The following is a 23,585-nucleotide window of genomic DNA, read 5'->3' on the forward strand; positions in this document are numbered from 1 at the left end:
TAAATATTCCGATAAAATATTTACAGCTGAGCCGACTATCAATTTCAGCGAAACATAAATAGACTGCTTAATGCATGGTATTCGCAAAATCATCCATTCTTTTATTTTGATCCCGTATAAGTAGATCGATTAATAATCGTCAGACTCTATCGGATGGCCACTTTCTCTCTGCTGCGCTGCAGTTTTCATCGGCTCGAGGCGACGTGCGAGGGCTGTGCGCCGGGAATTAATTTTTCCTGCGGAACTATATACACGCCGAGATAATTTCTCTTCGTCCATCGGTCGTCGATTATCTCACGACACGCACACACGAGGCTAATTAATATTTGTCATATCTCTCGTTAACGCGCGCCGATAATAACAGATTATGTTAAAAAATTTAAGTTTTTCCTTCGCAAGTCTGCCCCGCCTTTGCATTTTGTTCCTCTCGTCTGGTCGAAAAATTTCTGCGAGCGGCGGCGATTCAGCGTTAGAGAGTCGACTTGTCCGAAAAAACGATTCCCGGTCCCTTTGATGGACAGCCATACGTTCGTCGCAACTGGGAAGGCCGGAAGGAACGCGAGAACTCTTCGGGGAACGCGAAAGCGCGACCGATCAGATTTCAATGGATGCATTTCAATCGGGGTCACTGCATACGAATTTCTCTTTGGTATGCAATGATTTATGGTTCGTTGCGCGTTCTGGTTGCGGTCGGTTCGCCGCCGAGGTAGCTTCGAGAGAGAGAAAAAAAGCTCTTCTAAAAAGCTCCGCACGACCGCTCTGCCATCGGCGAAATGTGGACGGACCCAAAAGGAAGTTATCGGCGTTCCTTGTATTTTATTCCGTCATGTTGCGCGTATTACTATACAGTCGCCGAAAATCGAAAAGAGGGATTTTCGGAGAGAAACGAAATATAAAATGCGATTCGACGAATTTACGCGATCATCCGTTTCTCAAAGTTCCTTGAAATTTTTATCGAATCACCATAAATGATAAACGATAATTATTATTAATAATTACTAATACGATCGTTTTTGCTCGTCCTGAGCTAAAAGCCTCAAAATATTATTGGGCCCTGTAAAATCTGACACTCTGACACACAATAGTCGACTTGGCGTTTATTTCAATTAAAACCACTCACCTTCTTGGCGTCATTGTTGTTGTCGGCCGCGTGATGAGGTTGCGGACTCATTGAAGCACCATTGCTGACTGCCCCGCTTTGCGATAGAAGCTCGTCACTACCCCTCTGCAACAATAGAAAACACTCGTGTGAAAAAAATTAACTCTTTTTACACGACGATTCCTCAATAAATTCTACTTTCCGCCAAGCATATTTTACGTTCAGCGAGCAATAACGTAATTCAGAAATATTGCAAACATCGCAGGTTTTTGTATGAATTCTACGTTACGACGATCTCAGAATATTATTATAATTGTATATTTTCGGAGCACGGATAACAACATTTTCGCAACGTTATGCGAATCGGAAGAGAATATTTACTGGAGAATATTTACGGAATAACGTTAAGACGGACGGTTTAGTATTCCACGAGTACTAATCGCGTCGCCCGTCCCATTTTATCCATGAAGCTTTGAGCGGAATTGAAATAAATTATCGCGTCGAGCATCTTTCGATTACTTAAAAAAGTGGAAAGAAGCAACGCGCGGATCTTCAGCGAAATCCCATTCGATGTCTCGTCCTTAGAGCGCTGATAAATCTCAGACTTGAGGTCAAAAGAAACGGATCAGAAGCGTATACAGTAGTAAAACGCTTTTAACACGGGTCTGAATTTAAATGCTCGACGGAGTCTCTCGGACGCGCGGAGAAACGTTGCGGTCACTCGAGCGAGGAGTTTCCTCCTCGCGAGATATTAATAATAATTAATCCCTATGAATCTTCGTCTCTTTTGCGAATCATCAAGAACTTCTTTCGATTCGTCTCTCGAGATCGTTAATCGGACTACACGCAATTGCTACAAAGAGAAATTTACAGAAATAAGTGAACGAAACTATTATATTCATAAGAGTAATTAATAGATAAGCTTAATCAATGGTGTGCCTTTATATACGTGTGTTTAGTAACGCTCCTTATTATTTTTTTTTTTTCTACGGATTATCTACATTAAACACCGTTACATTGTTCCGCAGATATATTTTGCACAATAATATAAAATATGTAATCTATGAAAATGATACAAGTTTTATGACAGAGACTCGCCTTCTCGCAATTACGACTTTTCTTATTCGCATGCCATTCATTATACATTAAACGCACCGTTACATTATTCAGCAGATATTTTGCATAATAATATAAAATATAAGAAATATGTAATCTCTATAATAATAATACAAGTTTTTTAGGAATGTGACGTTTCTTCATTTATGACAGACCCGCCTTCTCGCGATTACGACTTTTTTCATTCGCACTGCCATTCATTATACAGTTGCGGTTTTATCGGCGGCATTCAGCGTCAAAGGATCGCGTCGTATGCATCGTGTATCGCTCAACGAAATATTTATTCTCCGCCACGCCGTCGCTGCATTTATTCACGAATTCCCGGCTGTATTATGCAATCGCGGTTGGACACGGTCCGTTAATATTGCAGATGAACTTTGACAGCGAGAGAGTCTTCGCTGTGCGGCTCACACAGGCGAAAATGCATGAAAGATAATTCATAACTCGTAAGGAAAACCACCGAGGACTTCGACCACATCGAGACGGAATGCGAGATCAAAGACAGAAGAGACGACTGAACGAAGCGGAAAAGGAAGCGAGCCACGACGTATGGCAGACTTCACTCGCGGCCAACCCTCCGGGTCACATGTAGGCAACAAAGAACGCGAGAGTCAACCCGGACTTCGTTATTCTTTGAACGTTAACTGAAAAGTTGCTGGCCGATTCAAATAAATGCATTCACTCGTTTACGAAACGCCAATTTTATTATCCTCTCCTATTTCTTCCATTTACGAAGATCTCTTTCGATTTGAGAGAGAGCAAGCCAAGAAAATTGCCGTCCATGATTTGCGACTTTCTTCGCATAAATTAAAGAAAATTGGATATCTAATCTCCACTTTACGAAGCAGCATTACTTTTTACTTTCTCGAAATTTAATGGAAATATTACTTCTTCCAGTTTTTAGCGATACTTCCCGCTCGAGACAGCATCGCGCGAAATACGCAGAAACGTACAAATTAAATGCAATAAACAAAATATGTATATGTATATATATACATTTAAATGTACGTTATGTAATATCTACTCGTCCGGTCGCACGAAGTGCAGAAAGTTACAGAAGTGTTTATCCCGAACTCAAAAAATAAATAAAAGTAGAAAACCTCGAGCCGCGAGAGAATGCAATTAGGAGGATGCGTTCTCTGCGACGACGCACGTCTCATACACGGTTTATCTTACGAGGTACGAGAGTACATCGCGAGCGTTCTCAGCGCATTGAGTGCGCGCTGTTAGGCGGAATATCGTTCAAAGAGCGGCAAGAAGGGGCTCTTATACGGAACGAGGTCCCCATCTCTTTGCGATCGTAGAGAAAGAGAGAGAAGGGGAGTCTCATGGGTGGAGACAAGCCGTGGAAAAGGAACTTGGATTCTATATTTTCGTCGGATATGGGGATAGGGGTTCATCCCCTCTAACCAACATCTAGCGGAGTCTGTCCACCCCGATCCCGGTACTCGTGTATTATTTATTTCCCGCGGACGTATGGATTATGGACCGGCCAACTCCCCTTTCGCTTCGGAGCCTCTCGCAACCCCCGTCACAAACTCTGTTTTCTCTCTCTCTCTTTCCCTCTGTGTTTTCATCCTTCATTTCTCCACCCCCGACCGCCCGCCGTCCCGATTGCCGCCCCGGTTTCTTCTTTCAACTTCGCGGATCGCGAGGTTGTTTTCTCTCGATCTTCGCGAATCGTCGAGATCTTAAATCCAGGAAGCAGCCGCTGTCTCGTTCCTTCTCGCTCCCGTTTTCTTCTTTTTTTCTTTCCCCTTTTTTGTCCTTCATGTTTCCGTTGAAAGAAAATCTCCCGTGCGACCCGGCGAAAGAGCGCGCGAGCATTTTACGTGCCCGACGACCCGCACGGAATTGTCTCAAGATCGTCCGCGCGGAGTGGACGGGGTGGAGACGGACGTTGGTACACCGAGCGAGCGTACCCGGGAAACGATGGAGCTTCGCTCGGATGACAAACCAATCTCACGCGCCGGCTGCGGGCCCGATGAGCTCTCTCCCGGCCGTGGACGCTATCGAAGAAGAGAACTCCGTGACACGCTCCGTTGGGCTCATCCGGGTCCGATGACTATCGGACGAATAAATACCGAATGCACGAGTGGGCGTATTAAATTGCGCTCGATCACCGAAAAAGCGAAGATAGGGGTACGCGCGTTAAGAAATAAAGTGCAATTTTCGATCGAAATCTAGATGTCGAAGTCCGTTACCGGAAGCAATCTTAACCCGTGATCCTGTTATCCCTGCTAGCACGGCTACGAGACGGCGATTGCCTAGCCCGTAGGTAGGTCAATTTTCTCGGTAGATCGTCTCGCGCAAAGCATGACGAGGATGACGACGACGACGACGACGACGACGGTGGCGGTGGTGGTGGACGGATGCGCAACACATGACGTAGAGTCGCTAAAATAATATTGGCCGAAGATAGGCTGCCAAGGAAAGGGCTTGGCTGGCTCGGGACGAGGGTACGGGGGCCATTATTGCCTTTCGAGATGGATGACCTCTGGATACACGAGCTCCCGACACACAACCGACCGAAACTTTCGCCGAGAAATTACAAAGGTTTTAAAATCAAGGAGAGTTAGATTACTTCGTTTTTTATGGAGCAGGATTATGTACGAATCATATTCCTGGATATTACCTGCTCCTATAATATCTACGCTTCTGCGCGCGTGCCACATTACCGCTGATGAATAAAGTTTCGTCTTTCCCCACCAATCTCGAGAAGTTATTAATATCAAATGATGTCCGATGACGTAAATTTCTCCACGATTGATCGCGCACCTGACCGACGGGTTTATCGTTACGCAATAAAGACTGAATACTATCGACAGAGTGTCAATGAGGGTTAAATATCAGCTCGTTTCGTTGACGCGTTGAAAAACTAACGAAGAAACGCTGGGTTATTAAAATAATTCTTACGCAAGGGCCAAGGCCTATATAACAAATTGAACGATAGCAGTAAAACTTAACAAATAAATTGATAAAAATGTTAATCAATTTCAAGTATATAAATTTATGTAAAGGTCCTCGGTCTTTCGTAATTCTTAACTTTGGTAAGAGTGTCCTCATTTCGATTAAAATTTAATCGAATGCAATGGAAGAAGCAAGACGTAACGGGATCGCAGACTCGATATCGGCTATAATTACTAATAAGAGGAACCTTTATGCGACTTGTATCACGACTTGCCTACAAGCTGGATAATTTGACGGAAGTTTCCCCGTCGAGTCGTGATTCTCGTCGAGATCCCTCCTCTAGGGCAAATGACGTGGAAAGAGGGCAGAAATTAAAGCCGCTCGTTAGGATGAAACGCTTCCGCTGCGATCGCCGTGCTTCGGCGTCACTGAACCGCGAACAGAGAGGATGGTAGGGATCTGATATTCGAAACATACAAAGAGCGCCGCGAAAGTGGATTGCGTCTTCTCTTTCACGGGCGTTGGAATTTCGCGAAACTCCGTCGGGTCAAACGGCGGATGGGAAACCGGATTATCGACTACGATAATCGCCCGTCTTGCATCTCCCACCGTGTGCGGTTCACCTACCCCGAAATTTATTTAAGATTAGAGAATCCTTCATAAGTCCGCGGCTGACAAATTCCTTGAGAAACTCGACTTGCCACGACTTAAATTGATTACGAAATAAGATTCCTTTTGTCTCACGGTTCTTCGGCTTCAGACAACGAAAAAGCTACTACCCCAAAGCACTATTCATTATCACACAATTAGGAATTTCCGATTCTTCATTCCTCCGCATCTCAAATCGATACCCATTACACAAATTTTTCATTCGCAGACCCTCCTTAGCATCAACTTCTTTCCACACACTAATTATTCGTATTCCCAAAACAGAATATAACCATCTGAACGTAATCTCGTTTGTATTAGACTATATCAAACTATTATACTGCAGTATCGTTTGTATTATGTATCTCAATAGTCACAACATACTCTACAACAATCCATATAAAGCGCCAAACGCTGCTTTTGAAATAAAGTAATTTAAAAAAAGCTGTTGCTTCAAGACACCGAGAAAAAAATCAGCATTGAGAATTGATCGCTCAAAGGAAAATGGGATGAAAAGAACATCGGTGATTCTATGACATCTTTCATATTACGCAAGCCCGCCACTCTCGCGCAACTCCCGTGTGAAAATTTACTGGACTTAATGAACGGTTAATCCGACGCTCGTGAGAGTCGCAATGGAATGAAAAGTTCGATGTGTACATAATGGTGCCGATCGACGCTACCAGGTACGATGCCATATGCCCGTGACTAGCATCATTAGTGGTGTTTCCCTCCGCGGTGCCGTATATCTATCCGCTAATGAAGTCGATACGAGGATCGAGAATTTCGCTTTAATTAGCGCGCGCATCAGCTAGGAGGTTTCATTTGCATCTTACGGTCGGGAGAAACCTGCCAATGCGTTCCCATCGACCCGATATGAAATTGATAGACGATCGCGGTAGCGCGAAAAACTTGTACATAACGAAAAAGTTACATCGGCGCATTTTCCTATGTATCAATTAAATACCGTGCACGTTAATTTGTCATTAATTAGCTTCATCATACAATACAATGCACTAATAATATGAATAATTAGTCTAACGAATTGTGTGCTGATATATAAGTATCAAAGTAGCTCGCTTTGTCGTCCGCAAGTCTCATAAATTACGTCGAACGAGCTTTTCACGGTTTCTTCCAAAGTATACGACAATAAAGGCAAGAATATTCTATCTTGGAAAATTGACAGGCGGTACAAATGAATGAAGTAACAAATGGATTTCCAATTTCTCTCCGTCAATTGTTGGGAGAATTAATCCTCTATGAAACATAACTGATATCGGTGATGTGGGAAAAATAACTGACTCTGTACGAGGGATATGAACACAATGTACGTCTTTATCGCGTGGATTGACTTTTAAAACAATGAAGCCTATAGTGAATCTAGAAAATACCTGCCAACCGGAAATACCTGCCGTAACCTCCGTTCGTTGTCGAACGTAAAAATGACTTCTCCCGATTACCTATATTTAATTTCGGGGATGGGACGGGATATTCAAATATCGACGATGTACTTTCCGCCGACGCATGCAAAATAGCGAATGTGTTTGCCAACGAGGCGTTTGCGGTGGCCTTTTTTTTCATCGCCGGGTGCTATCCCCTTCTCGCCATCCCCGTCGTTCCGTACTCAACAAAAGTTACTTCAACCGGGCCACTTCGCCCATCCCTCTCTCCGCCAGTCTTTTCTCTCCCCTTCGTCTCTCAAACTTCGTCCTTACGCGGTTACGCCATTCGACCTCATGAATTTCAAAATAATGCCTTGGCCCGCTGCTTACAAAATACGCGCGAGCATCCTTCGCGGGAGAGCAAAGCCTGAGCGCGACGACGAATTTCGCGTATATGTGTATGCGGGACTCGTGGTGTACAAGTGCGAGTACTTTCGCGAAAACCAAACACAAGGATGGGAGAGACGCACGCGGAAAATTCGCCGACTGCGTTCCGCGAAGTAAATTAAGTTTCGACGAGCGCAACTTCGCGATGAAAAAGAACTCGGTAGCTCGGGTAAATAATCCAGCGCAATGTAACCGTAGCTTCAATGATAAATCTGTTCATCCGAGATGCGGAGCATCTCAAATTCTCTTTCAAATTTCTCTCCCCGTAAAAAAGTAGCATGGCAAGGAAAATTAATCAACCAACGCGCGGAAAGAAGCTGCCGTTTATCGATCGCAATTTTCATCGAAATTCCAATTCTCGAGAAGGTGAATGTTCGAAATTACGCTTGGCTCGCAAATATTCGTTTCTCTCCATCATCTATTGTAAGACACCGCGCGTTGCAATCTTGAATCCTTGATTTGGAAATATAATCTCGAGACAAAGCTTTTCGACCTCATACGCGAGATGAGATTCTCTCAAGGGCTTTCCACATTTCGCGTTTTTATCACGATTACGTCGTTCGGCTTCATGAATTTCAGAATAACGCATTTTTAAAAAATACGTACGAAGCTCTCGGAGAAAACACAGCAATAACCGGCGACCTCGAGCATTACTACACGCTTGTGCCTTTTCAGCTACGTTTTGTGAGAACATAGGGTGAAATAAGAATAAAGGACACGCAAAAAATTTGAAAAAAAGAAAACTTAATCTTGCATATCGTAATTTACGTTTTGTGAAATATCATCGTGTGTGAACAGAAAATGATTCGCGAATATTATTTGTATTCTCAATGTAAGCGATATGAAAAGAGTAATATATGTATAAAGAGTAATATACGACGTATAAAGTAATATATGTATATGAATAAAAAAACAATAAGGATATAATTAATATTAATTTTTTGTAAAAAGCATGAATAAAGATCGCTCTGTCCGGTCTGAAGTTATTTTACACTTGGAGCCTTTATTGCCACCATTTTTATTATGAGAGGCAAATTGATGACAATTACTTTTGATATATAGCAATTTCGCTTAACCAGGCGATTGTCTTGGGAGAAATAGAGCGACAGTAAAGAGATGCCGCGTCGATAGAAGACGATCCGGAAGAAAAGTCGCCTTTACGGACGATTATCTTTGAAATCTTTGGGGAACAAAAGGGAGAAACTCGCCTAATAAAGGCACGAGGGCTTAATAAGCCATAATCGCGGAAGAAAGTAGACTTACCGACGGTTTTTCAAGAGGTACTTAAGAGTTCTTCGTGCGGGCTAAAAAGCTTTGCGCGAACGACTGCGACGATGAGAAACAATGAGAGAGAGAAAGAGAGAGAGTATAGTTGCACAAAAATAAGATCCGTCGGTGCCGGGTTGTAGCTGCTGTGCGAATCGAAGAGAAAAAGTACGAAGAGCGCCAGTCTCGGAGCACTTCTCCAAAGGGATTGCGTTACGCGAGTTTCAAGAGCGCGAGTGGTCGATTGGCAAAAAAGCGTTTAAAGAGCTGGAAAAGTCAGCAAGTTCTCTCCAAAACTGGGCTATCAGGACTGGAAGTAACGTGAATTCTTGAAAACTAGAGCGAGTCGGGATGAATCGTGAAAACGCGGGCCGAATCCCGCGGGAATCCCTTGAGAAAAATTCCACGGCGGCGATCCGTGCGCGGACGAATTAAAAGTCTAAAACGAATAATCAATTTTTGTCAGAAATCCGAAATTCTCGTATTTTCGCGCTCTATGGAAATTTACTCTTCGAGCCGCGCCAGCACACCTCCCCTCTCGCGTATAGTACCTTTATCTTCAATTTTCTCTTCTTCTTATATTTCGAATTCAGCATTTTCATCATTTTCTTGAATATCTTCTTGAACATCTTGTATATCGGTTAGAATCAAATCACAGAGAGACGTATTATTGTAAACACACAGAGCGCTGAGGAAACGCGTCCGACACTGACGGAGCTTAGTTCGATACTGATAGAAATGTACTGTTTACATGTCCTCGTTCGAGGCTGTATTATGATGACAGTTGTAATTCCAATGTTCATGGACGCTTTAACATTCTTATTTATAAAACGGAGAATATCGGTTGAATTGACAAGCAGACAACTATAAGTCAAGCTTTTATCTGAAACGTTTCACGATACTTAAATCTTAACGAGATTTCAGAAGATTATATTTTTCGTGAAAATAAAGTAATAATTAATTAACAGCAAAACGACAATACGTTTCCTTATATGTCTCATTCGATTGGCTGTGTCGGTTTAATAGACGGTGAAAGATATAGAATATCGCACCGGATGTACACAGTAGCCGTTATGGTTCTATATTATGCCGTTGCGGAGCCACGAACGATACAATTCGGATTTTTCCGCAAGAGAGCTCGCGATCACCTTTATAATTCCGTTACGGAGAAGTCCACGAAAAACGGCTCCGCGGGGAAAGCCGAATGGGAAATTTAGTCGGCCAGGATGCGATTAAGGTCGAACGTGGCGCAGATGAAATTTCAAGCATATCGCTCTCCTCTCGTCGATCCTTTGAGATATGCTTCGCCATTCATGCGCGGGATATCTCGATCTTGCTACAAAAGCGCGTAGCTATCGGCCCCGATATTTCACTTTCAACGTTGAAAATGCGAATCTTCACCGACAAGCCGATTTCAACGCCTTCGAACAGCGATATATAAATCTTATCAGATCTGCGTTTAACTAAAATAATAATTTTCTACGTTAAGCGCGATTTAATTTAATTTGATTGAGTATCTTCCGAGGATTAAGAGACGCGCGTGCAGATTTATCGATAATCTTTTAATCTCTTAAATCACAACAATACAGTTTTCCTTCAAAATATTAATCGCTTAATATAATAATAGAAAAATTATTTTGTTAATTTGTAAAATATTAATTATTTCAAGCATTCTGCATTTAGAAAAAGTGATGTGAATTTTGAGAGACTTTTATTTCTTTTCCGTCGTAGCTCTTTCTTATCTATTCAGTCTTTCAATCTGTTCAGTTAAAGGATTGTTGATTAGAAATCATTGGCAGAATGTCTACAGAAGATAAGGATAAGCTAATCTCGGAAGAGAGCACGATTCAAATGACATAACTAAAGGATAAAACGAGGGAATAATTACTCATCGATTAACAAAGAGTCTAACTAATTGTTCCAAGAACGGTAAAAACGCTCGATCGATCTCATAATACCGTTCTATTTTCCTTCTTGTAATTCTTCATTACATCGATCGTCATTTCATTTCATTGCGAAAACTTTCCGCGTATGTTTATATTTGAATTCGTAAGAAGATGTCTTGAATCTCATTTTCGTAATAATGAAAAATAATGTCCTAAATAAATTAGAAATCGTCTCCTTTGAAGAAAATCTTTAAAGGAAACATATTGAGGGGATGTTGACCTCGTTTCCAGAACAGGAATGATGAAAGGCGAAACACCACGAAATGAGCGATGAAGTCGTTGAAAGAGGTCCAATTAGCCGTACGTGTCACGGTGTATAGCGGAGAAACTTGTAAAATAACGCTTTTGCCGTCAGCTTGATCGTAAAGACTAGTTTACAGTTTCGTCTTTGAGCTAAGTATATAAGAATGGACGAACGAGAGAGAGAGAGAGAGAGAGAGAGAGAGAGAGAGAGAGAGAGAGAGAGAGAGAGAAGTTCGTTCTTGGAATGTGTTCAGCTATAAGCAGTATAAACGCGATTTCCCGAGTCCTTAAGATTCAAAACGATTTAAAATCATTAAGAAATAAATGTAAGGTCCCATTTTTACTAACAATAAGAGTAGTAAATCGACACGAGTTTATTGAAATTACAAAATATGGCGAAATCGGAAATTCGATTATGTTTATCCTATTTTCAGTAAGGAAAAGCGGAGATCGTATTTTTGCTGAAGAAAAGAATTTATCGAAATTCAAAATTCTCTCCGCAAAACTGATTTACAAGTAAGCGTGACGTAAGCGAAAGAGGAAAGCCGTTTCAGTAATCGCGCATTTTTCGTCAGCGCGATGAAAACGAGGCTCGGTCGATCGACGGTAAAACGACCGTTTGGAGCCGTTCTCCTCGGGATATATAAGGGCAATTATATTGGCAGAAACGACGGATGGATTCCGGAAGCGGAAGGGACGTCGCCCGATTGTCCGGAAGGCGGCGAAGATTGCCGTCGCCAGCACGTTTCACCAAGCCGATTTTCGTCTTTTCTTGTCCATTTCAGACCTCTTGTCTGGAACTCACCTCGTTCAAGAATGTCATTCCTAACTCGTAGAAAGTTCTTTTCGCCCATCTCCCCATCGACGAGCTGATAAAAATCACTCGGGAGACGAACAAAAATTCGCGGAGTTAATTTAAATTGTTATTTCGTAACTTTTGTAACATGTATTTCACATTCTCTCTTTTTTTTTTTCAAAACTTACAAAAAAATATATTCAGTTAAAATATAAGAACCGTGCGAAACTTCAAACAACGTAACTTCCTGAAACGAGCTTTTTAAAAAAAATTGCTTTTTTAAAAAATTGTTTCAACGTTAATAGTAAAGTCAATTTACCGCGTATATTGCAGTCGCAATTTTATTCCGATAAAATATTCTATCTACGTCCACACTCTTGTTCAAACGACCTCTCGACATCGCGCTTAAACTCGACCAGGCGTTAAAAAATTTCCCGGTAATTAAAACGTTAACGTCGTTTCAATTTCGAGGTCTTCGAGGACCCGTGTCCGTCCGTCAGTCCGAATACAATACCACTATGCACTATGCGCGCGCGCGCGCGCACACACACATCGAATTCATCCCCTTCCGAATTCTACCCCTTCGCGGCCTCGTCGGGAGCCGGCAGCCTCAGTCGACCGCCGCGAGCGGCGAAATTGGATTGTTATTCTATTTTCGAAAGCAATTTGCAAGTGTTATCAAAAGTTTTCGGGCCACGCCTGCCATTCTCCGGCTCGCAACCCGACCCCTGCAAACGCGCGAAACCAGCACTATACTCCCGTCCTCCGGTTCGGTTTTCCTTTTTCGCTTTTTTCGCCGAGCCGAGAACGCGACGACGCATCGGCGCGACGCCGATGGGCTCTACATCTGAATTTCGGATTTTCTCCGACGCATCTCGCGCGGAGACGAGCGCGACGAGAGAATCCGTCATGGTAAGCTCCTTTCCGAAATTCGCGGCGACGACGCGATTTCAGCCGCACGTTTATTGGCCCTTAGACCTGGCTCTTAGACCTGGCGCGCGTTGCTATTTTCGCACAATTTGACGCGAAGAAATAAGTCTGTGCGGATGAAAGCTACGCAGGATACATCCGCCACAAATCTCATCCTTCCTCTTACTCAGAAGAATTTTTTGTTAACATAAATTTCCAAGTTTTATAATTCTTTGTGGACTAGAAAGTAGTTTTATGAATTAACATAACGTGAGCGCGCGATGAAATTTTCAGCTTCAATTACAAATTGATTCTGCTATCATTTTTCATCTGTTCCTTCAGATTCCTGATTAAATTCGATCTGTTACACGAGAAGAAAAAAAAGTTAAATGGTTATTATTTCGCTACTACGCTCAAGTAAGTTGGAGTTCATTCATTATCCATATACTATCTCAAGGGACAACAGACATTTCCATTTAATCCCGGAACACGTTCTCCACTTTATCTCGCGACCCAATGCGAACCGTTTTATCCTCGACTGACGATTGTGGAGATCAACAGATGGTCGTTCGAACTTCAATACTTTCTCAACTTCGTCGGGAGGGAGGAACGCACGAAGGACGGGAGAGTGTCGTCGCACGGAAAAAAAGTTCCGACGATGAAAAAAACGGAAGATGAGCGAGGAGAAAAAACTCGGAGATCCGTAATTAAAAACAATCCCTTATCCATCGGCTCGCGATGTAACGTACACATTTGCGCGTGGCGAACCTATTTTCGTCTCGTAACACCGTGGAAACCCGTCGTATGTATAGCTACGCCGGTTATTTCCTGAAGTTTGCGAAGTAATCTTGGATAGATCGTCTGGGATACTGAAGGGAGCTTGAGCCCCCGTGTCGGCAGCACGGCGTCCCAGCGAAATTTTATCGTCTTGAGAAACTCGCCGTCACCTCCGTATTCGAGATTTCGTGCCAATAATGGTCATTCGAGCGGCCGAATTGATCGCGAGTAGATTTACACAGACGAATTGAGGATTTTAATTATTTAAATCGTATCTTTAATTTTAAATTTAAGTTTCAATAAAATTATTGAAGAAAACGTTATTACGATTAAATATTTATTAAAGTCACAGTATTGTATACTTATAGTGTACTTTGTTGTCTTAAAGGCGAACTAAAAAGTAAGCTTTATAATGCTGCTTTTCATAATCTCATCATTTTCCATTTTTAATATAAAACGGATATCATTTAATTATGATTAAATGGATTCAGCGACAGTAACCACGTTACTCAGACTCGAGTACAATGGTTGAGAATCAAGAGCAATTTTTGTCTAACGCAGAGGAAACTGACATCAGCGAGAAATTTGTCGGTGGGCCTCCTTGAGATCGAGCAAATCGGATTTCCAGACTTAACGATCAACAAACGTTGTAACTGCGACCGTGGCAGTTCCCGTTAGACCACCTATCTCCCTCCCTACGGCTTCCAACAGACTACCCCACCCTTTCGTTCTTCTTTCCCCTCGAGCGACGGATGGATGAGTTAAGTAATTCCATTGGACGACTCGGAAGGGCCCGGCCAGTTTTCTCTTCCCAGTCGGGAGTTCGTAACTATGTCAGAGCGTTTCCTCGACTTCCGAGCCGCGGAATTCGATTTTAATCATTCATCGCGTTCAACCCAAAACGATTTCTTTTCCCCCCGCTCGTTCGTATCCGTCGCGGTAAACGATACTGCGAGGCAGTCTCCCTGCGAGCGGGTTCGCGATAATAAAGCATGCTCCTTGTCGGACGGACAGACAATTTACGTTCCAGTTAAGTCCGCCGCAGATTGCGACCCCAACGAGACAATTAAGGAGCGCGATTTTAAAAAGGAGCTTGCAGATTGTTATACACGGTACGAAAGAAAGAGTTATATCTGAGGGATCAAATCGCTTAAAATTATAATTAAGACTCAGTTCGGCAGCTTTTCGTTTCTTAATTATTTCTTATATTTATGTATAAATAATCTTTCTTCCTTCTTTTCGAGGACGTTTAACAAAACATTACAATCATTGTCTTTGATAGTTTTACGCAATTGTATATATATATATATATATATATATATATATATTTGTCGCTTTGATTCAATCATTTTTTGAAAGTAAATAAATAAACTCTGAACTAAACTTCCTACATAACAAAGAATTTTTATTCTCAAGGATAACTGGACTAGTCACTCGGGAAGTTAGCACGCCTTTGAGTCCCTTCGAGAATGAATTCCGGTTCGACAGTTCAAAAGATACCTGGAAAGTTTACGCGAACAAAAATTGTAATGTAACGACACGTCGACAAAAATACCTCCGGAGAAGTAGCGTATTCCAAAAGTACGAGTTAACAATATGAATAAATTGCGCATTGAGCGCGGCGAAGCGGTGCGAGAATCTTTGCAAGTGAATTCTGCGGGATTCAGTGAAATAGAGTGTAAGATAACGATGCAATTACAGCTTTTTCCATTTTCTATTTCTTCTTTCCCCTTCTTTACACGAGACTGTTTATGTAACAGATACGAATCTCCTTCCAATAAAATTATCGTTATTTAACCAAGATTTCTCGCCTCTATTCATTTCTGTAAATGTTTTCAAAATCGGAAATCATAAATAAATCACCGACTAACTGTGACACTCGCGCACTGATCTCCCAATGGCATTCTCGAAATTTGTATCACTCTCGTCCGCGCGTATTATTTTTCAAAAAACACTAGGGGCTCGGCGAGATTCGAAGCGGAGCGAGAGGACATACGAGCATCGAGCGAGGCGTAAATCAAATTCGAATGTCCCACGTGCGCTCGTGTGTCGCGAGAAAAGCGTGCGCGAACGAACGCACACGTGCCCGCGGGAGATGAAATACGTAAATACGGGAGATGAAATACCGCAAAGAACGGGCGGCAGCTTGCGCGACGAAAAATCCCCACGAGTGTCGTTTTCAATGGTGTCCGGACCTACCGAGGGTCTCTCTCCCTCTCTCTCTTTCACTCCCTTCGGACTCGCCGCCCTTTTCGCTCCCAAATCGAATAAATGCCATTGCGTGAACTATACGGAGCTACAACCGAAGACAATTGGATTTTAATTCGATTCCTTTTCCCGTTATCTCTCGTTGTCATTGCTGTATTGTGCTGCCTTCCCCTTGCATTCCTTCTCTATCTATCCATCCAACTCGCTTCACCGATAGCCTGTGACGAGAGAGAGAGAGAGAGAGAGAGAGAAAAAAAAGAGAGAGAACAGGAGAGGAGAAGGCACCACGGTAGTTCCCGGGTTACAGTGCCCTATGATCTCGAATTTCTGGCAAGATTGGATTACGGGCTTTTCAGTGTTCGCAAAGAACAGCGCTCTTTATTATTTAATCGATCGTGGAATTAAAACGGAATTCAATTACGATTGTTGAGGTGAAACGACTTGTGTTCCCACCGTCCGTCCGCAATTATTTTCGCTTCTGCGGTAAGATCCGTTCACGTGTGCGATACCAAGTAGCGGATAAACCAAGTTTATTTGGGTACGCTAGCCGAATGGTTTTCCACGATTACACGCGACGATTTAAGGACTTCTTCGGGATGACGTGGGCAACTATGAGACGTTAAAAGTACGAAAAAATTCAGGAAAAAAGTTATCTGGAACGCAAGAAAGGCATTCTGTTCAGTCTCAATTATTTTGAGACAAATAGCATTTTATACATCAGTTACACATCTGTTTTCTTCTTTAATTCTGTTTCTCTTTCGCGCTTAGCCACGCTTGCATCCTTTCGATTATTCCCGAAGCTTTTAATCCACCGTTGAATGCGCCGCTGTTTCGAGAGCATATCCATACTCGCCGATGGTCATTTGGAAAGCGGCACTGAAGGCACCGCGATTATCCGCGGGGCGTCGAAAGCCGCAGCCACCGCCGCCGCCGCGCTTGAACTAATATTTAAGCAGCGGCTTAAATCGGCAAATGTAGTCCCGGTGGTTAAAACGACGCTGTTGCGAGCTCCGCCCGGTCGCGGATTAACCCAATACCCATCCACTTTCGAAATTAACTGGGGCCGCATATCCCGTAGCGTACGTAACGCTGCGTCTCGATATGGCCGACGCGAAACGGCGAGATCGCTCACGATGGTGGAAGAAAAACGCAATCCGCGGCGTATTCAGCTACGATGAAATATATTTCATCATACGATTCTCTATTTAAGTCTTTTAATTATTTTCAACACACATTGATTATAACAGATTTAAAATAAATTTCGTAAGATAGAATTGATTATATATTAAGTATTATTCTGCCATTATAACTGCAGTATTATTTAATGTTTAAACAAAAACAATCATTAACTCGAGTTTTGTTGTTTAAACTAGATCCCCGTCTATTCTCCGCGTTACGTTAACGATATTTCCCTTGATCACCGCGAGGAAAACAATAACACGAAGCAGACGCGCGGCGCAAACATTCTTTATAAATTAATTAGCTCGCGTGAAAAGGAAAGGCGCACAATCGCCGACTAACGTTTAAACTGGCTTGGCTAATTGCCCGCCAAATCGCCGGGGTTGCACCTTCGTGCAGCAACGAGAACGCGGCAAAAAAAAGTGATGCAGTAGAAAATTGAGAAATAACGTTGCCCTCTATGTCCCTGAAAAACTCGACGACACTTCGCCAACTAACTTGATTTACGAAATTTCCATATTTATGCAGACGACCCTCTCCCCATCCACCCCGAATACACCCACCGCTCGCCAACCATCCACTCTCGCGTTGTATATATCCGCGTTCCCCTGACCTGCGCGTGTTTCTCCCTTCGGCCCCTTTCACCCTCTCGCGCGCACCCGTTTCTCTCGTCGGAATCGCCTCGGGGTGGAAAAGAAAAAAAGAGAGAGGGATCCTCCCGTCCATGATTAATTTAAACGCGCGAACGTGAAAAAGCATTCTGATCCTCAATCGCTTTTCGACGTAGCGCGAAATATCGGGAAAACAGGGGTCGCGCTACCCGCCGCTCTCCCTCGTGCCCCCTCCTTTCCCCCCGTGAAATTGCGTTGACATCCAGGAAAAAGATCCAACATGTTGGGGGCCCGTTTGCATATTCGGGAAATTGATGAAAGCTCTACATAATTCATGCCGACACGAAAGACCCGTTGTTTCGCCGGATACGAGAACGCTACTCGAATCGACGATAACGATGTAACGTATAAATTGCAAAAGCGGTGTATTGAGACAATGTTATATTTGCTTAGAGATTATTGTTCCATTCTAAGTCTAACATATGTCAGATCAAAATTTAACCCGAAGTACGTAAATCAAGGCAATCAACTCGCGATCTTTGCATATTTAATACAACGCAAGAACATTTTGGTGCTTCACACACAACACATACACACACGGAAAATTATAAGGCCAAAGTGCCGCCTTTGTTCTCGCGATTTTATATAATTAATTTATAATAGTAATTAATTTACAATTTTCTTATTATTCAATTTCAACGTCACTTTTTTCGCATCGCAAGAACGTCAAGCGGAAAATAGTAAGAAAACACCAAGGTGGATCGAACTCTTCTCGTTTCCCGACCTTCGCGCCTGTTTAGCCGACGAGAAAATTGCCAGCTTCATGTTCTCTTAATCTCTCAATCACGTGGAAGGTTATATAGTCCGCGTGAAATGGAGTGCAATATTAGCAATGGAGCAGTCGGGTGTTTTCAGCCGAGTTCGGCAAACATACCGTCGCACGATTTTCCGCGCTTCCGTCATTTTTTTTATTCGATTTTTTTTAAACCGTTGGTATTATATTTGATCGTTTCTCCCCAAAACTTGGTTCTAGTTCATTTCGGGCAAACAGGATTCGAACCCCGCGTCGGTTTATCGGGTCGAACGGCACACACTCGCGCCGTTCGATATTACACACGTATTTTCCCCGACGTTCTACTGTCCGCGAGCGCGCTCTCGCGTTTCTCAAACATAAAATCGTAAACGCACTTTCAGGCGCGAAAAAATATCGAACAAGACGCTGTTCCGCATCCGACACGAAAGAGACACCAATATATATACACGTATGTATGTATGTAATATATATTATATATTCGGAGGGTGAAACGCCGGTGTACTCCCCTCGTTGTGGGGGCTCATCCAATATTTACCTGACCAGACCATTGAATATTCTCTCCTAGCAATACATTCGGAGTACGACGTAATGCCCGTCGTCGTCGTCGCGTTACCCGGAGAACTCTGTGTATACAGGGTGTCGCCGATCAACAAGCTTTACGATTATGTTACGCACAAATTGACTGAAGAAAGGCAAACATCATGTCAACGGCATCTATTTTTAATCAAAGATCGAATAAAGTGGCGACGTTGCCAAACAGTCCACAGTCCGCTCCGCGTTGGGTTCGCATTACAATTTAGAACCAATAGAATAGAGCTAGGAGACGTTTGTTTCGAAATTAAAGAAAATGCTTCTCTCGATTCTATCGACGTGTCCGATTATTTATCTTCTGATCTCCTGCTTCGGAAAGGAAAAGAAAAGAAGATGTTCGTTCAACGACACCACGTATATACGACACGAAACCACGCGAAGTACCGACCGGAGGACCAACGGCGAGCGGGGGTTGCTTAGGGCCGGGCTGGCGGTATCGAATTTTCACCCCGTCTGAGAGCACTCGAATTAATACTGCACGCGATTGCAACCGACCGCGCTCGGTCACGGGGATACGGAAGGTCGCGGGTCATTCTCGCGGAAACGAAAGTCGATCTCGTGAGAGATCTGCTTTTAACCGCATCAAACATGTATCGTTTTTGCCTGTCCCTTGCATGTAATCCTCCGTGGTGACAAAACGTCATCGCCGGGCATGACGTCGACGTGTTCTCGCCGCGCATCCCGAACACGGATCCGATGTTATGAGGGGGTCGCTGCGAGAACGGAATTCGAAAATCATGTCATTTTTCATTTTTTCTAATCTCTCCCGCTTTCTCCGTATCATTCTTGTATCGACCGTGTCACGTCGCGTAATCATGTAAGATCCCCACGAAACATTGATATTCCGAGAACGTTGAGACAAGATCGAACCGCACAATACGCGAGGAATTTCAGATGGTATAGTAAAACCACGGCGATGAGCGTACGTATACGTCGGCTTAATTAGGACGCGACAGTAATATCGCGACGGAAATATCGTGGCAAGAAATCGTCGAACGGAGCCGCATCATCTTTATTCGTGCCGCAGTTAACCCAGTTTCCAAGATCAATATCGTTACTACCAGGTTAGTGTAACACATCTTTTATTTTCGTTGTGAGAGTTTAGATATCTCCCGTGCGTTATGATTGTCATTATTATCCGAGTTTCATTTTACGTCTTATACGGTTCGCGGCATCTTTGAAACAGTTGCCATTTAACGAATGTGTATAAAAGAACAGAAAAAAGAGGAGGAAACCTATGTATATATATTTTCGTCGACTTGAAGTATTGAAATATTATTCTTAATAAATATATAAGTTAATAATCATATAAGTTACAGCTGAAGTAGCTACCATAAAGGAAGTATCCATAAATAAAAGCGCTTGGGAATTAATGATACATAACGCTGCGCGCGATCGAGATGCACGAAGAGAGCGTATAATCCAATAAATATCTTGAAAATATCGAAAGTACGTCAAATATTGGCAAGTTTAGCAAACTGCGGCAAAATAGCGGCGTTATTTTCAGAGCAAACTAACGTGTTATTCCATCTGAGTAAATACCTGGGGGAGAAGAATCACGCGGAGCCCCGGAGTTAACGCAATTTCTTCAAGCGCGCGCGCGCGGTAGATTAAAAAGGGTGCGCGATCCTTTCTCCGGGAGGAGAGATGCTCTGGATTCGCCCCGCGTGAGCCGAGACGCGCGGCGCGGCGCGGCGTGGCGGCGATGCCACGGAGTTTAATCCAATAGTTCGTTTGACCTGGATTTAATCAGGATGTCTATCGCGGATCGATCCAATTGCAGGACGAGTCTAGAGATTCTGTCTCGCTCGTGTGCCACGTGAATTAACTGCATCAAAAACAGCGCTGACCTTTTAAATAAGCCGACTCACGGAAGAAAACTATCGTTTTATCCGGCCATATCGGCGGTGAAGGCTAATAAGTTTTCAGATAACAGCGTAAGGTGAGTTTAGATGAACTTGTATGTATGTTTAAGTGCAAACGTACTGTTATATCGATTCCTTTCATTATTCTACGTATAAAAATATCCAGGTGAAGTAATCGAAAAGTGAATACTTTATGAGATATTTCATATTTCATATTAAAAATATCATGACAAAATTTAAAATATCTCAAGAAATTCTTAAGGAAAGAGAGCTTTATTATAGTGTTTTGGAAACGTCTCGACGAGATCTCCAACTTTTATCTGAAGGAAAAAAAATCAAATTCATTTAAGAAATTAGTCGCCTTTGAAATTTCTTGAAAACGACGACATTTACAACATGGCACTTATCGGAATAGTGTGTCTCCCTTCAAGCCAAACAATTTTTGTCCGAAGCATTTTTTTCTCAAATCAAAAATAAAATAGTTTTTAAGGTAAATTAAAATAGAACACTCTGTGTATATATAACAGTCGACTGCTGTTTCTACTCTATCATTTTCAATTTCACTGATGTCAAATACATACCTATCTATAATATTAGCGTTTATCTATATTTTAGTTCTGCCAATATGACACGCGTGTGTAACATACGCGAAATATCTTTTCAAACAGTTTTAAAATATTTCTGTATTAAATGTATACGATTAATATTCTCCGTAGGTACTCTCAATGTGGTAACGATTCAACCCTCTTGACGTAATAATTTGTAGCTCCATTCTATCGAAATTATTAATGCGAAAACTATACAGGAGTAGCAATTTTGCGGCGCACAAAAATGGCGCTCGAAAACGTATATCTCGATCAAAGAACGCGAGCGAACATTACGGACCGATGAGTCGGCCGATAATTTTCACGGTAATTGATTAATTAATTCGATTCACTGGAGTCAAAATATGCTTGAATAAAGCCGCTAATAAATGTATCAATTAATAAAGTTAACCGAGAGTTGATAACACTTTGTGTAAGTACTGTGAGTCATTTGAATTCGCTTTGTGATTGGTCATTCTACAACGCGGGTTCTCAGAGACCGAGACCGAGCGGTCCAGCGGCGTGCAAGGAGAAAGAATCCAGCTTATTCTCGATCCCTCGGTATCTGAAGTATCTTCTTATTTCGCCGGCATCATGTGTTATGAAAGCGGTCATTTCGACGGCGACGCCGATAAGCGACTTGTTTCCAGCGTTTCATCGGGAAGTAGTATCGATCCTCTCTGGCTGATCATTAATTATTGACGATGCAATTTGGCACTAGCAGAATGACGTCCCTCGCAAATGTGGCGAATTTCTACATCGAATCGAAGCCGATTGAAAACCTACCTAATCAATTATTGCTGCGTTGTTGCTCTCGTTATTGAAATTCTTGCTTTTCTCGTTTCTCTTAAACCACTTGATCTTGAAAATAATAGTTACGTATGTTCTTTTAGGTACGTTATACAATTAATGTAGACTATTGCTCAAAAGTATTTGCCGCCTTAAAGAAATTTGATTAGAGATGAGTTTATTTAATAAAATTTTAATGAAAAGTCCAATAATTTGCTACTTGTCTTTATAGGTAGTTACATGTTATTTAAACAATTATTTGACAAAAAAATAAAATTGTTTTAAATTTTCGCCTCATCAATGTGGCTGTCATGTTTTTTTATTACAGCCTTACACAGTTTTGGTACCCTTTTGATTAATTTTGTGATTGATTTTTGGTTTCTAAATACACCAACGTGATGATCTCAGAAAATAAATTTATTATTTGAAATTTTCCGTACACAAAATAATTACATGAAATTAGAAAGTAAGGGATACCAAAATAACATTAGTTTTGTATAAAGTAATGAATGCATGCCATGCAATAATCTACTTTAAATTAAGTTTACTGCAAAAAACTAGAATTTTTTCCATTTTTTCTTGACTAGCAAATACTTTTGAGGTAGTGTATTAGTCATAAATATAATTATGTGATTGTCGTGCTGATTATCAAAGTTTATACATTCGCATTCCTATCTCGCAATACCGGGACAAAGAAAACGTAACGTTGATTGCGGAAACAAAACTAAAAGGTATACGTAACAAAATAATGCAGAAACATTTCCAACAGCTTCTTCCTATCCTCACTTTCTTTTTATTTCTCCGACGGTTACACATACGAACGCCACACGACAGGATTTATTTAGCGAGCTTTTCGAATGCGGCATCTGTGCGCGCGTCGAGTCGTGAAACTTGCACGACGTTGTTTCTCGTCCCGAAACTCTCTCCGCGCTTCTTCCTTTTTCACGTTCCTTCCCGTCTACGCTCGCGTATCCCTTCCGACGGTCACGCTAATTCCACCGTTAATTCAATCGTTTCTTGCACGTCCAGTTTATCGTTGATTCGGTGGGATGAGAACGAATCCTTGAGTTGTCCGATATGTACGATAATTCGAATTGCTTACCGAACGTATTCTACGTACGAAAAGCAACGAATAGAAGTATTGTACAAATAAAAAATGCGAATTAAATACCGAGTTTACAAATTTCTTGATTGAATCTGTTCAATGTGACGTTTCGCTCAGCCGCGCACCAACGCGACGTAATTTTTCCGTAACGTTACCGTTCTCGAGTTAATATCGGAGAAACTTGGTTTTTGTCATTCAGATGATAAAAGTAAGCGCGCGTCTCTGTATGTTTTAGAGTTCGCCGCGACAACTTGAAAACGCAGTTTCCGCTTCATTGAAACAACGTCAAGTTTGATATGC

The 23,585-nt window shown here is 42.2% G+C and overlaps 1 protein-coding gene across 9 annotated transcripts in view; it reads right to left on the reverse strand.

Annotated features, from left to right (window-relative positions):
• Heph (polypyrimidine tract-binding protein 1 heph) overlaps positions 1-23,585 on the reverse strand; it is a 393,209-nt gene that overhangs the window by 126,045 nt on the left and 243,579 nt on the right. For 8 of the 9 annotated variants that reach the window (XM_071776629.1, XM_071776622.1, XM_071776624.1 and 5 more), the window contains one exon: positions 1,121-1,225. In XM_071776629.1, the coding sequence (XP_071632730.1) occupies positions 1,121-1,225 (105 nt within the window). Of the gene's footprint in view, positions 1-1,120; positions 1,226-9,419; positions 9,554-23,585 lie in introns of those variants that run through there. The other variant, XM_071776625.1, reaches the window with a different exon arrangement.

Source organism: Temnothorax longispinosus, chromosome 4 (assembly GCF_030848805.1).
Source record: "Temnothorax longispinosus isolate EJ_2023e chromosome 4, Tlon_JGU_v1, whole genome shotgun sequence".
NCBI lineage: Eukaryota > Metazoa > Arthropoda > Insecta > Hymenoptera > Formicidae > Temnothorax > Temnothorax longispinosus.